General features: G+C 40.1%; 1 protein-coding gene across 7 annotated transcripts in view; it reads right to left on the reverse strand.

Moving 5' to 3' along the window:
- Positions 1-13,447, reverse strand: part of FGD3 (FYVE, RhoGEF and PH domain containing 3) — a 554,715-nt gene that overhangs the window by 187,108 nt on the left and 354,160 nt on the right. For all 7 annotated transcript variants that reach the window (XM_069206420.1, XM_069206423.1, XM_069206421.1 and 4 more), the window contains one exon: positions 4,083-4,172. In XM_069206420.1, the coding sequence (XP_069062521.1) occupies positions 4,083-4,172 (90 nt within the window). The remainder of the gene's footprint in view (positions 1-4,082; positions 4,173-13,447) is intronic.

Below are 13,447 nucleotides of genomic sequence, written 5' to 3' on the forward strand. Positions count from 1 at the left end.
ATTTCCTATCCTCTCACTGAGGGTACACTCTAAGATACGTTGGCATATTGTCATAAAAATAAAGTACCTTTATTTTTAGTATAACTGTGTATTGTGTTTTCTTATGATATTGTGCATATGACACTAAGTGGTACTGTAGTAGCTTCACACGTCTCCTAGTTCAGCCTAAGCTGCTCTGCTAAGCTACCATTATCTATCAGCCTAAGCTGCTAGACACCCTATACACTAATAAGGGATAACTGGGCCTGGTGCAAGGTGCAAGTACCCCTTGGTACTCACTACAAGCCAGTCCAGCCTCCTACACATGCCTCACACAAAACAAGCAACATTAGGTGCAAAATTCAGTCACACATGGAAGAGATGCAGCATGGATAGCAGCACCGAAAACTACCTTCAAGCACACAACTGGTTCTGTACAGGGACAGCCACCAAACAAGTTTCCCTCCCACAAGGTGGCAGATTACTATTTTGAAGTAGAGCAGAGCAGCTGAGCACTATACTTGCAAGTGGAATGCGGAAATTGCACTGAACTGAATGAATTTGCATTTCTGTATAGAAATAGAAAAATGTAAACTTGGAGCGAAAGGTGCTATCAGGAATTATTCTTGCTTGGGAGCTTCTTGTAACAGGAGGGACAGGATGCCAATTTATTTAAATTAAATATGTGCTAAAACAAAGTGAGAGAGTATGTAAATATAAATATGTTCCTCACACTATGACATGATCTAGATATATGTGCCTCTGATTTTTCAAATCCATATGCCAGAAGGCTGTATAGCAATTTGAGTTTTCAAAAGTGTGATCATTAGTCTTATCACAAATCATGTCTTTGACTCTCTACCATAACTCATAACTAAAGCACTGTTTTGATATAAAATAACGACTTTTATGGATAATATACCGGTTAACAAAACATCAGTACAGCATGTCTCTGTTAAATTTCCGAACAGATTCCCGCATATCACCCTAGCATATATCTCACCAAAAACACATTAAATGAAAAAAAATCGTTTTTTAAATGATAATTTTTTTTAACAGGATTGGAAGTGATGACAGCAGGAATGTCAGCAGAACACAGCCATCTCAGGCAGGCAGTTGAGAAGGAGTCCCAGGCTTCCAAGAGTCCCCACTTTACCTATGCCATAAGATTTCTCTGATTACTCTGAATGCAATTCTTCACATGCCAAGCCCTAGCCAGTCTAATCTTAATCCTTTCTGTGTCAGAAGGAAGTTAGAAAGCAAGGAAATTAAGAAAGATATTTTATGTATACAGGTTGTCATGTTTTTTAACAAAGGGATCACATCTGAGGAGGTGCCTTGGAATGTAGGGTCCTGGGCAAATTCCCCCTTTGCCCATGCCTTACAACGTCTCTGCACAAGGGTAGGGGATCTCATAGCAAGTAAATTCTGGTATCACAATGGGTGGTCATAGATAGATGGCATCCACTTTATAAAAGTGAGTCTGACTCATCACAGCATCTTCTACACCGAGTAATGGGAAATCTATACTATAACCTCTTGGTACATAATTGTGAAATACAAGTTACACTATTAGTGTAATTGTAACTACTGCTGCCATGTTTTCTTGCCCATGTTAACCATGTCTAAAACGATGTCCATCTAGGACTTTTAGAGTCTCCGTTTCACTCCTTTGCTCCTCTGATGAGAAATGAAGTTCAGCGTGCTCAGCCGAAAAAGTGTACATTTTTGTAACTATGTGAAGGTCATCTTTTCCCGTTCTGAAGCTCTCGGAATCAGACACCAGTATACTCCCCTCACTTTAAAAAGTGATGTAATCTTCACTAGAGGTCTGTGTATCGAACTCTACAAATTGTGTACATTGCTTCCATCCTCAGGACTCTTGTACCCCCTAGGTCCCTTAACACTTCTTTCAGCACCTAGGTTTCTGTGCCTGCCATTCTTTAACAGCTTTCACCACACAAACGTTCACATGCCTTCAGTCAATCAGATAGTCTGAATTGTCAAATCCTGCACAGGATATAGGAACAAAATCCTCTCTTTTACAACGGGTCTTCTTTAAATTTCAAAACTGTTTTTCTTCAGAGAATTCAGGGATCCAGATTTCTAAAAGATCTGCTGATTAATGGTCGAGATAGAAGAATTTTTCCCATTAACCCTTCAGAGCATGCATGATACAATTTGTGTTATGTAAACTTCTTTAGAACTACTAGAGAGGCACCAACGCAAATATCTCCAAACCAGTCTGGATCTCCTACCTGACACTACACGTTTCAACAACCGTTTCTCAGGTACCTATTAAACCCAACGCATCACCATCATCTCAGTCACTTTAAAGGCACCCTTCATATACAAAAGAAATTCAATCAGTCCTGAAATAGATTTGATAGAGGATCTCTCCAGCCTAAAAAAAAAGAGAGAATGAAGAAAGAGGCCCAGCATGAGTTGCTTCCCGTCAGCTCTCTTTACAGCAGATTCCCTGTTCTGATCTGCAGCACTACACCCTTGTTTGAATACTGTTTGGCATCTAATTGGACTCCAGAATCCTGGAGTTGATCATCCAACCGATTAGATAGGGGTACAACCACCACCTTAATGCACTCAAAGATTACACCCTTAAACCCAATGCTGGCCTTCTGGCTGACGAAACTCTGCATTATAAGAGTAATGCAGACATTCCGCCAATTTCATAGGTAGACTCAAACATTCCGGCCAACCCTCCATAGAATAATGCCTTTAACCATTGCGTTCGAACATAGCTACTGCCCAAGAGCTTTTTGAGCATGGTCTGTTTCTATGCTAATTAGGCTCAGATCACTGAGTCAGGAATGCAGCTAGACCAGACCCTGTTCCCACTCACACTTTCCACAGTGGCCACTGAGAGCAAAGCAGGACCTCTTGCACTGGCCTCTGTTTACCTTTACTTCCAACATGTCAACTGTGTACAGGACATGGCTTTCTCTAGGCAGCAACATGCTTTACATTCTGGTGCATTTTTGCATCCTGTGAGACAGAGTGAAACATAGTGCCACACACACAAAGGGTGTGTGCACATGGGCACTGTGGTGTACTACATACATGATGCTGGAATAGAATGTAGGTTGGGTTTTCAGGACTTTATGGTTAGGCATTTGGCCGCAGCCTCTGAAAGGTTGGATGGTCCCTACGGGTCTCTCTGGCATTAATGAGCAAACACTTTATTTTCTGGTTCAATACGGTCTTTAAAGTTATGTCAAAAATGGGAACTGCAGTATCGTAGCCACTGTCCATGCTCATAAATAATGCGAACACTGGGTCTGTTTAAGTGAAGTAGGGGATCAAAGCTTGTTCTGGTCGGTGACAAGTGCAATGGAACTCAGTCTTTTAATTTCCAGGTACTAGAGAGCTATATGTTCATCACTGATTTTAACCCCACTGTTTAAGCCGGCAGATGTGCCACATACTGAACATACAATGCAGGTGCTCACCAGAAACATTCATGCATGGGTCAACTATCCACCATGGACCCCACCTTGGAAATCATAACTTAATCTCGGCAGAGTCCAGAGAGAAAACAATCATGGATTATGTCACAGAACCGAACTATGAGCAACCTGTGTGTTGTGGGAGCAATGTCTTGAAGGACAGCACTTATTTATCAAAGAAAAAGAGACTGCCAATAATTAACACTGCTTATTACTTCATAACATTTTATTTTCAATGTGTGTGAATGGCTGTAATTACAGTCTGCATTTAAAGATGGCTGCTTAATTCAGTGCAGTAAACCACAGGGAAGCAACTTCAATTTAAATACAAAATGATCAAGGAGCCAAGCTTTCACCAACAGGAAGTTAGGCAAGTTGCAAACTGTGAACCGCAATGCAATTGGAGACGACTAGTGACAATAAAGCTCCACTGTGTTGAAGCTAGCAAAAATAAAAACAAAACAGAAAAACACTGAGTCCTACCATAGGTTGTTGCACATTCTTTTACCAGAAAAATGTTCATGAACGGAAACATATCTATGTCTAGTGTCAATGAAGAAAGCTTATTTAGACAGTACTTGTGGGGTAAACGCCTCACAAGCAGTGGAAACAAGGAACAATTGGTTTGAAACAACTTGCCTGGTCCAGTAGATGTAATCTTTTGACATATGCTTCTTCTGTGTGGAGAAGTTCATTTGCAATGTTGAATAGTTTCTGAGGTTCTGTACACTAAAAGAAAAAGGTCAGAAAAGTAAAAATCCTGCAATGATTATTAATCAATTATTAATGGTCACATTACTAATACCATTGTATTGAAAGTAATACATTTACAGAAAAGAAAAAAATGCATAAAACATCACTGACGACACAGGTGGAATGATCAAAGGAAGCCCACATGCAATAAGTGAATTTTGCACCGAAGGTATCTACATATCTTGAGTGTATCATAGAAAGTTAGGGGGAGAGTTACAAACATTTTGCTGTGGGTTCGCATCACAAAAGTGATGCTAACCAGCACAAAATGTTTATTTCCTTATTTACTTTCCTGCACAAAACTTGTTTTGCGCTGGAAAGTTCCCTAAAATTAACGCAAAGCAGCACAAAGCACTGCTTCGCGCTACTTAGCGCCGAGGGGGCATTACATGGTTAGTACATGGGCATTCCCATCCAACCATCTATACCTTTTATCACAAAACCATATCTACAAACAAAAGTAGACAGGGTTTTGTGCCAGAAGTTAATGGCATTTGAAGCAGACGTTAAATGGAGAAATGTTTTCATTTCTCCTTTCTTTTCTGACTTTGCATGCGTGCTGCACTGTGCAGTAGGAAACATTTTAAAGCGTGTCTAAGCATAGTATTTAGTACACAACTTATGCTAGACACACTTTGGTGCAAAGGTGTGTGCATGGCGGACGGCACCTGAAATCAGCGCCGGCGCTAGGGAGAAGGGAAGAGAGTGACATATCTTTGTAGATATGGCGCCCTCCTCCTCCCTCCCTCCACACTACTGAGTGCAGCCTGCGCTGCTTTGCCTCACGGTTTTGTAAATCTGGGCCTTAGTTCATTATCCTACTTCTTGAGCATTTATTTCACAATGTATTAAGAATTTAGGTTGTTTTAAGAGACGACCTTGTCTGGATTACAGTGAATGCCTGGGTGTTGCCATTAGTTTAAGGTCAGTGACACGTGGCACTGGTGTGCTCTTTTGTACCTTATTACCTATAAGTAAGGTGTACTATTTTGCTCATGTTCTTTTAGTGGCACGTCCGTACTGCTGCATGGTAACACCTGTAAATTTTTCGGGGTTTTCCGCTGGAAGTTAAGTAAAAAGAAACACTTCTGCTTCCAAGAATTAGCACGGACCTCTGCAAAAAGTAATAAAACAACATAGCACACCCTTAGAAATATATAATATGTTCATAGTGCAAATTAGAATAGGCCGGAATATTTGCACCACTCAAGTAGATTATCCAATTCAACACCAGAACAGAAGAACTTGCCAACAAAACAGATGCAGTGGGACTATGAGTTGTTAAATACAGAGCACAGACATAATTGTAAAAGCACTGGATTATTCCTTAAAGTGTTAAGTAAAAATCATTCATGCAGATAAAAATAGTAATTATTTTATTAACAATGTTAAGTGTTCCTCATGCTCAATGTACATTTTGCAAATGAGTCAGACTTTAGGTCTTGCGTCTACTATGAAAATGTATGAATCGAGAGAGTGTCAGTCTTCACATAAGGTCGGATTCGTGAAGAAGGATTTTGGTAAATGTGGTCACAGATCGCGCTCCAACTTTTACCTAATCCGTTCCGTTTGTCTCTATCAAACTACTTACTAACAGGTTGGTTCACAAATTACTGATTCCTGGGGAGTTGGAATTTGACCTACCTCATGAATATTAATGAGGTAGGTTGCAAATTGGGACCCAGTAAAAATCACAGCCATCACAGGGACGGTGGTCTGTTGAGCACAGCAGACCACCAAGTCTCTGGTTGTTTTCAAATAAAGCAAAATATATTTGTTAAAGTAACTAATTTCCCTTAAAGAAAAGGGAATGCACTTAAAAAAATGAATTACAATTGTAACTAACATATTTTAAGAGTAGGCTGTAGTCCGAGGTTTTTTTCCACATTCTCAAAGGAGAAGAGGTCCCTTGAGGACCTCTTACAGTTTGAGAATTTCTTACCACTAGTCTTAAGTAGTTGGTAAAGGATTAATGTTTTGGAAATGGAATTTGGCCCCAAAATAATTAGTACTTTAAATCGGTGTTTAGAAGGGATGTCCTAAACATACCTCTTCCAAATACTGATTCGGACTTTGGTCGCAAACCCAAATTCGAATGTGATAAATTGTTACAGAATCGTAATTTGAGGTTTGTACATCCCAAAAGGTATTTTTGCAGTTGCTAACGGCCCAGTTTGTGACCACAAAGGCATCCGACACCTGACCAATAGAGTTACAAATTCCACACAGACTCCAGGAGCTAAAATATTTAGAATCTAGTTTCTACAGCACCAACAGAGGACAGCAAAGTTATCAAACATTGACAATCTTCAATTTACTATGCAACTGTCTTTGAGAACTTTGAAAAAAAACTAATAAAAAATAATAATGCACCAAAAGTGCAACGCATTGTGGCTGAATCTTTATCTGCACTAATACTGTGTTCACTTCTCTCTAAATGGGGAACACAGATAACAGCAGAGGAAGTAAAAGTACATGCAGGAAAATGGGGGTGTGGGGAGGGCTGTAACGTACGTGTACAAAACAAGTATTTCATAGTAGCATGTACACATGAGAATGTATAGCCTCAGAGGAAAAGCTAAAAGGGTGCCTAAATTAGTCAATTTATTAAGCACTCACTGCTGATATCTACTGTGCCTAGCGAGTCGTCATGCGTTTGAATCTCAGCAAGGGCCCGTTAGTAATTTATCCTTCCAATGTCAATAAACTGATCAACATCTGATGGTGCCGACACTTAGAACAATCAAGAGCTGCAGGATTAGATTTTCTGTACACCACTGCTTATTGTTAAAAGCGATACACCATTGTTTGACACTTTAGCTGAGCCTGCTTACTCAATGTCTTCCACACCTCTAACATTGACAGAGAAGAGAGGGACAAACCATAGAACTGGTGCAAAGGGCTAGGAACACATGCTTAAAAGCGAAGTGACATTCTCTATTTTTCTATTAAAGTCATTTCACAAATCATTTCAAATGTATGTGGATATTGCTCCCTTTTTTTAGGCACCTTGTCCACAACCCATCCTTTGCACTTCAGATTAATTCTTATAGATTAACAAACAACACGATAAAATAGATAGAGGTAATTGTTATATTATTGTAACATGTTAGGAAACCCTAGTGCAATCTCTATTGTGAGGGCTTTGCCATAAAACATGCTTGTTACTAGAGAGAACATATTTAAAAACGGGCATGACATCCAAGGCAATATGCATGCGTCCGTGCTGTAAAATGTGATACAATTAATTAAATTCAGGGAAGGTATTCAACCTCATAAAAGCGTGAAGTATTATTTTAAGTTCTGCACATTACCATATTAAGTATTTATACAAAGAGATTAGAGGTTTCCAAGACCTACAGTATGGTCAGTAGGGTAGCAGGGATCGCATGGGCCTTGGCGCAAACAATAAAAATGGCTCCTTTACCTGCGGTGATATTATCAGGGTTCTGGATCTCGGTGCCACTGCACCAGCTATGCCAATAATAGCTCCGTGCCTGGGTATGGATGTTATTAATTATATTTTGATTTAAGCGGGAATTTTGTAAGGCACTGTGTTTCACCTTACACTAATTACAGAACTTTAGATTGTTTATAAATAGCTTTTCATATCCTTCGGGTTCCTATAGCTCAAAAGAAGGTGTTGGGTGAAGCTGCAAATGAGAAGTCTGTAGTTCACAAGGCTTTCCTTGTGAAATAAGACGCGCTAGGAGGCAAAATTACTTACGAATTATCATTATGAAAAATGACCTATAAAATTGAGAAGTATAATGAAAACCAAAATCAACTGCTGGAGCTGATGCTCTCAATTAATAGGAGCACCGGTGGCAGAGCGTAATCCGGTAATGCCATTATGCCTCTTAAAATGTGAAATGAAAGGGTGGTTGCTTTTCTGCTTAACAAAGAAATTGTGTTTTATAACGTGGTGGGCAGTAAAGTATATTGCCACGTGCACAGACGAATGCCATATGTTATCATCATTTAAAAAATCTTTATGCTGCAGTGCTTTTGAAATATTGTTCTTTGTAATCATTATTTATTTGAGAGGAGACATATAGAATTAATAGAATCAGAGAGCGTAGTCGTGCTTAATTCACTGACTGGATTGAAGGCCTGTTAGAAATTGGGTCTCTAACTGGCAGAGGTATGCACCTTGCCCAACTAGGGACCACAATCCTAGTCAGGTAAAGTCACTACACAACCTAAATTATCTTGTGTTCTCTCTCCGGTAGCTTGGCACAAGCAGGCAGGATTAACTTAGAAGGCAATGTGCAATAACTCATACAGTAACACAGTGAAAACACCATAAAAAGTGCACTACACTAGTTTAGGAAAATAGATAATATTTATCTGAATTAAATAAGACCAACAAGACAAAACTCCAATATACACAAGTCAAGATATCACTTTTTAGAGGTTTAAATTAGTCTCAATAATTAAGAATGAGTGGTTGTATCCTTTTAACATAGAGTACCTGGGATGCATCAAAAATAACAATGGTATGTGCCACAGAGGAGGAGGTGCGCAATGGGATGACTTTTAAACGACTGAGCAGGCGCTGCGGTGATCCGGCAGCCGTTGTTTCGAATTTGGAAGGTGTTACAACGTTTTTCTGATACACTGGATTTCCTTCTCTTTGGTGACGTCTTTGATAGTCTTAAGACCTCAGGACAGGAGGCAACCTGAATCCTGCCCCATGGAGAGCACTTGAGGAGTAAGGCAGAGTCCTTCAAGCAAAGTCAGGAGTCATCAGGGTAACAAGCAGGCCAGCAGTCCTTCCAACGAAGCAGTCCAGATGAGTCCTCTGGGCAGCCAGGCAGCCCCTCTGACTGAGTCCAGTTGTAGGTCCAGGAGTGTCTCATTTGGTGGGTTTACAGAGCCAATACATGTACCCAAAAGTGCCTTTGCATTGGAGGAAACTTCAATGAGTAGTTTAGGATTGCACACGCTCCCCTTTCAACCCAGCCCTGTGTGACAGAAGCCCCGTTGGGAGTTTATCAGTCCTTTGTGTGAGGGTAGGCCACTGGCCTTGGAAGTGTAAGAGAGAGTCCCTCCACCCTTCCTGCCCAGGGAAACCCATCTGTATGCAGATGAATGCAGATGCAGCAGAGTGTCCTTTGTCTATGGCTGTCTGGGTGGAATGCACAAGGATAGCTATCATCCAGCGCAGACCAGATGTCGAATGGAGATAGGCTGTAAGGCACAGATGGCAGTAAGTGTGGAGAAATGCCAACTTTCTAGAAGTGGCATTTTTGTAATAGTAATGCAGAATCCAACTTCACCAGTAAGTAGGATTTCTCACTACCATGTCAACCATATAAAATATGACAAGTCTATTCCTCTCAGATCAGAAATTACCACTTACAAGCATATACCAGAATCTCTAATGCTGGCCTATGAGAGGAGCAGGCTTCATAGTAATGAAAAGCGACTTTAAGGAGTTTTCCAATACCAGGACATGTAAAACTTATAAGTACATGTCCTGCCGTTTACTTACATGGCACCCTGCCCTGTGGGCTACCTAATGCCTACCTTAGGGTTGACTTATATGGAAGAAAAGGGTAATTTAAGGCTTGGCAAGTAGTTTTAAATGCTAAATGCCAAGTCAAATTAGCAGTGAAACTGCATACAGAAACCTATCAATGGCAGACTGGGACATGGTTAAGGGGCTACTTACGTGGGTGGCACAATCAGTGCTACAGTCCTACTAGTAACATTTAATTTACAGGCCCTGGGTATATCTAGTGCACTTTACTAGGGACGTACAGGTAAATTGAATATACCAATTGGGTATGAACCAATGTTATGTTTTGGGGAGAGAGCGCAAGCACTTAAGCACTGGCAAGCAATGGTAAAGTGCGCAGAGTCCTAAAACCAGCGAAAATGAGATCAGAAAAATGGAGGGAGGCAAGATAAAGTTGGGGGAAGACCACCCTAAGGCTGTCAGGTCTAACAAGGCCCATATATTTTTCTGTGTTTTAATCTTCAATGTGATGTCTGCTTTTGAATCGTTTTCTAAAGCTGCAGGTGTCAGTATCCGAGACAGAGTTAATAGGGAGCTCATTATTCGAGAAAATAAGAAAAGCCTGGCACAATGCTTATCAAAGTTGTGAGGAGTATCCTGGGCTGCCAGCTGTAACTCTTGTGAAATTTCAGAGGGTAAGAGTGTACCAAGGTCGACACCGAAAACCTAAAAGGCTGAAATTAGCGAGGTAGAATTTGTAGTTATGTCTTTGAACTGGAAAAGGTATTTGCCAATGAGATCATCTTTGGAAGAAACGGGATTTAAGTGTGATTTAGATACCAGTAAGTTTCAGATTCCCTATCCCCTTAGCTGAGGACAGACCTTACTTAGATACAACTCTTAAACCCTAATTTTTGTGCCTCCATGCCCCTATATTTCTCTTGATGGAAACTTTTCTAGATGTTTTGTCATGCTGACTACTTTCTTGAACTCATAGAATATTAGCATAGTTAGGAATTTAAATTAAATGGTTAGGCAGGAGAACTTGGATTCGTACTCTATGCATCAATTGTTTTTCCTCATTTTCTGCATAATAATTTTTGAATTAGTGGTCTTTTATATGTTAGTTAAGTTTAGTTAAGCTTCATATTGTACAACGTTTTGATTCACCTTTGGTTATTCTGTACATTTATACTATGAGATTGAGATTCATATATGTAAATTTGACTTCACGTCTAAAAACATCCCTTTGAATTATATTTTGGTCTTGAGAGTGAAACTGAAATTAAATTGAATAATTTGATGCATTGTCTCCTCATCCTACGGAACAGAGAAGAAAAATTCATTGGACCTCAGAAATCAGAATTAGGGCAGAGAGCTGGAGCAGATAGTAGCGACGAGGAAAGTTATTTTTCCTAAGTGATGAGAACCAGAATTAGGCTTTAGAACAATTAGTCCTCTGTGTCCACTTTAGATGCTCATATCCAGAATTGCAAGACCGGTGGAATTGTGGTGATTTGGAGGAGAGTTGTACTGGCAGTGGATAAGTGAGTATTATCAGGGCTGCATATTGCAGTATTTGCGGTCAGTTCACGATGATTGTGTGAGTAAGTGGTGTCTTGCAGAGATGTTTTTGCATGTTGTGTGAGTGCAATGATTTATAATGGAGATTGAAGAGTTTATTGAGTTGGACGTGACCGAAGATCCTGGGATAGCTTCAAAGTTATAGAAGACCCCATGTTATATTGTCTGCTCAGAGGTTCTCTCATTGTGAGACGTTGTCAACAACATAGTTAAAATAAGGGAGTTACTTTGTGTGAATGTGAGGCGATTGGTATGGTGGACCTTAATGCACAGAATGAAGCTATACTGATCTTGTTGACATCCCGCAGGTCGAGGTTTCATCAGCAGTGATTGTAAAGTCTCTTGTCTGCTTGAAACTATCTGTTTTAGTAAAGCAGAAAAAGGTTTTGTATTTTGTGTCTATTATTGTAGAGCGAGCAAGCATGCATATTGTAAAGGAGGTGGACTGCTCTGAGTAGCAAGGTCAGGGTCATGGTGTACAGAGCTGGTATAGGTTGGTTGGTGTAGAGTCACACTGTTATTGGTGGACAATGTCACACGGTGCTGCACTGCAATTGGTGGGTTGCATTGAAGTACGGAATTGTGGATACAATATTGTTCTAATTGAATCGAGGTCTTCTGAAAAACAATTACGTGTAATGTTTAAAAATGTTGCACGATTTGTGCAGAGGCAATGCTCATTTTTCTAGTAGAGAGTGTGAAGTGCCCCCTCCCAAGGGTACTCCTGGTCATTATATGGCAATTAATGTAGAGCATCATACATGTGTTTGGCTTGTCCGTAGTACAGGATCACAGAAAAGGATCGCTCCATTGAGATTTTCACAATATGGCACATTTAATGTGGGGATTATTGCAAATCTGGGGAGGCCACTGTATGAAATGAAACCACCTCCTATATCTACACAATACGAAGCACTTAATGCTTGGGAATGTGCTGAGAGATGCCAAGGTGGGTGAAGAAAGCTATACATTCTTATGCAGAGGCTAGATGGAATGCTGAGCAAAAAAGGTGGAGCAAAAGGAGAAAAAGCAAAGGGAGCCCAATGACATGAGAATAGATGACGAAGATTCTGGAGATAGACTTTTGGATGTGCTGTTTTCTGAACATGAACAACCGTATAATGAAACTAGATGTGAGAGTGGGAACAATTGGATTCGAGGAAATGGTGTAATTTACTTTCCTACTGCTCTGGATAAGATTACTTTTAGTCCTTTAGGACCTACTCCTAATAGTGTTCTTTGCAAAGTAAGAAGTGAGAGTCTGAGAGAATGTACCCCAGTTGACCCCACCGTGAACAATGTTGATGCTCTCACTGTACCAGAGACAATTAGCCCGGTAGTTCCTGTGTATAAATCAGAAGGTTATGGGATAAATGTGTACAATTTGGCAGTACTAAAGTGCTGTGGGATCAACAAATGCCCCAAATAAGTCAGGTAATGGAGAATTTATTACTTTGATTCTTACACATACACGCACTCCATGTGCAGCAAGTGCAGATACGACTCTAAATATATTGGGATACACTTCGATAGGCACACATCAGAAGGTGCCCACTCATACTACTCCTGTATGGGAAGCGCTTTTGAATTTGGGGTACAGTGATCAGGGAAATTATTCGACATCTAAGATTCCTGTAGTAACTTGAGCTATTGCTGCAAAGGAGATAGATGAATGGGTACAGTTATTTAAAGGAAGTACTCAACCTAAACAGTACGAGTACAGAAATGATTCAGGGAACACTTCCATCGACACAGAGAGAAAGAGCTTTGGATGTAGTGAAGTTGACAGTAGAATCGGAGGCAATCATTTTTGGAAATCTTAGCTTAGACTGATTGGAGACTTTTTAAGAGGATGAGTTCACATTTATGTGCAGGGACATCACTAAGCGAACAGGTCAAGTTTATGATAAATTAGCAGAGTTGGCTCAGAAATATGAAGTTGACCTAAATAAGTCTAAGGCTCTGCAAAGTAGTTATCGAGGGTGCTTCAGTGAAAAGGACACTGTAGATACAAGAACTCCAAGGTTAAAAACTCAGATTAAAGAATTAATTTAGAATATTAGGAAATGGCATGAATTAGATAAATGGGAGACTAAATGGGTGAAAAAGAATTAGGTAAAGAAACCTTCGGGTGAGCCACCTCTGTTTGAAGGAGAGGGAGGAGCTGCAAACTTTCCTTTGAGAGAAGTGTCTGATGGAGGAA

Source organism: Pleurodeles waltl, chromosome 9, assembly GCF_031143425.1.
Source record: "Pleurodeles waltl isolate 20211129_DDA chromosome 9, aPleWal1.hap1.20221129, whole genome shotgun sequence".
Taxonomy (NCBI): Eukaryota; Metazoa; Chordata; class Amphibia; order Caudata; family Salamandridae; genus Pleurodeles; species Pleurodeles waltl.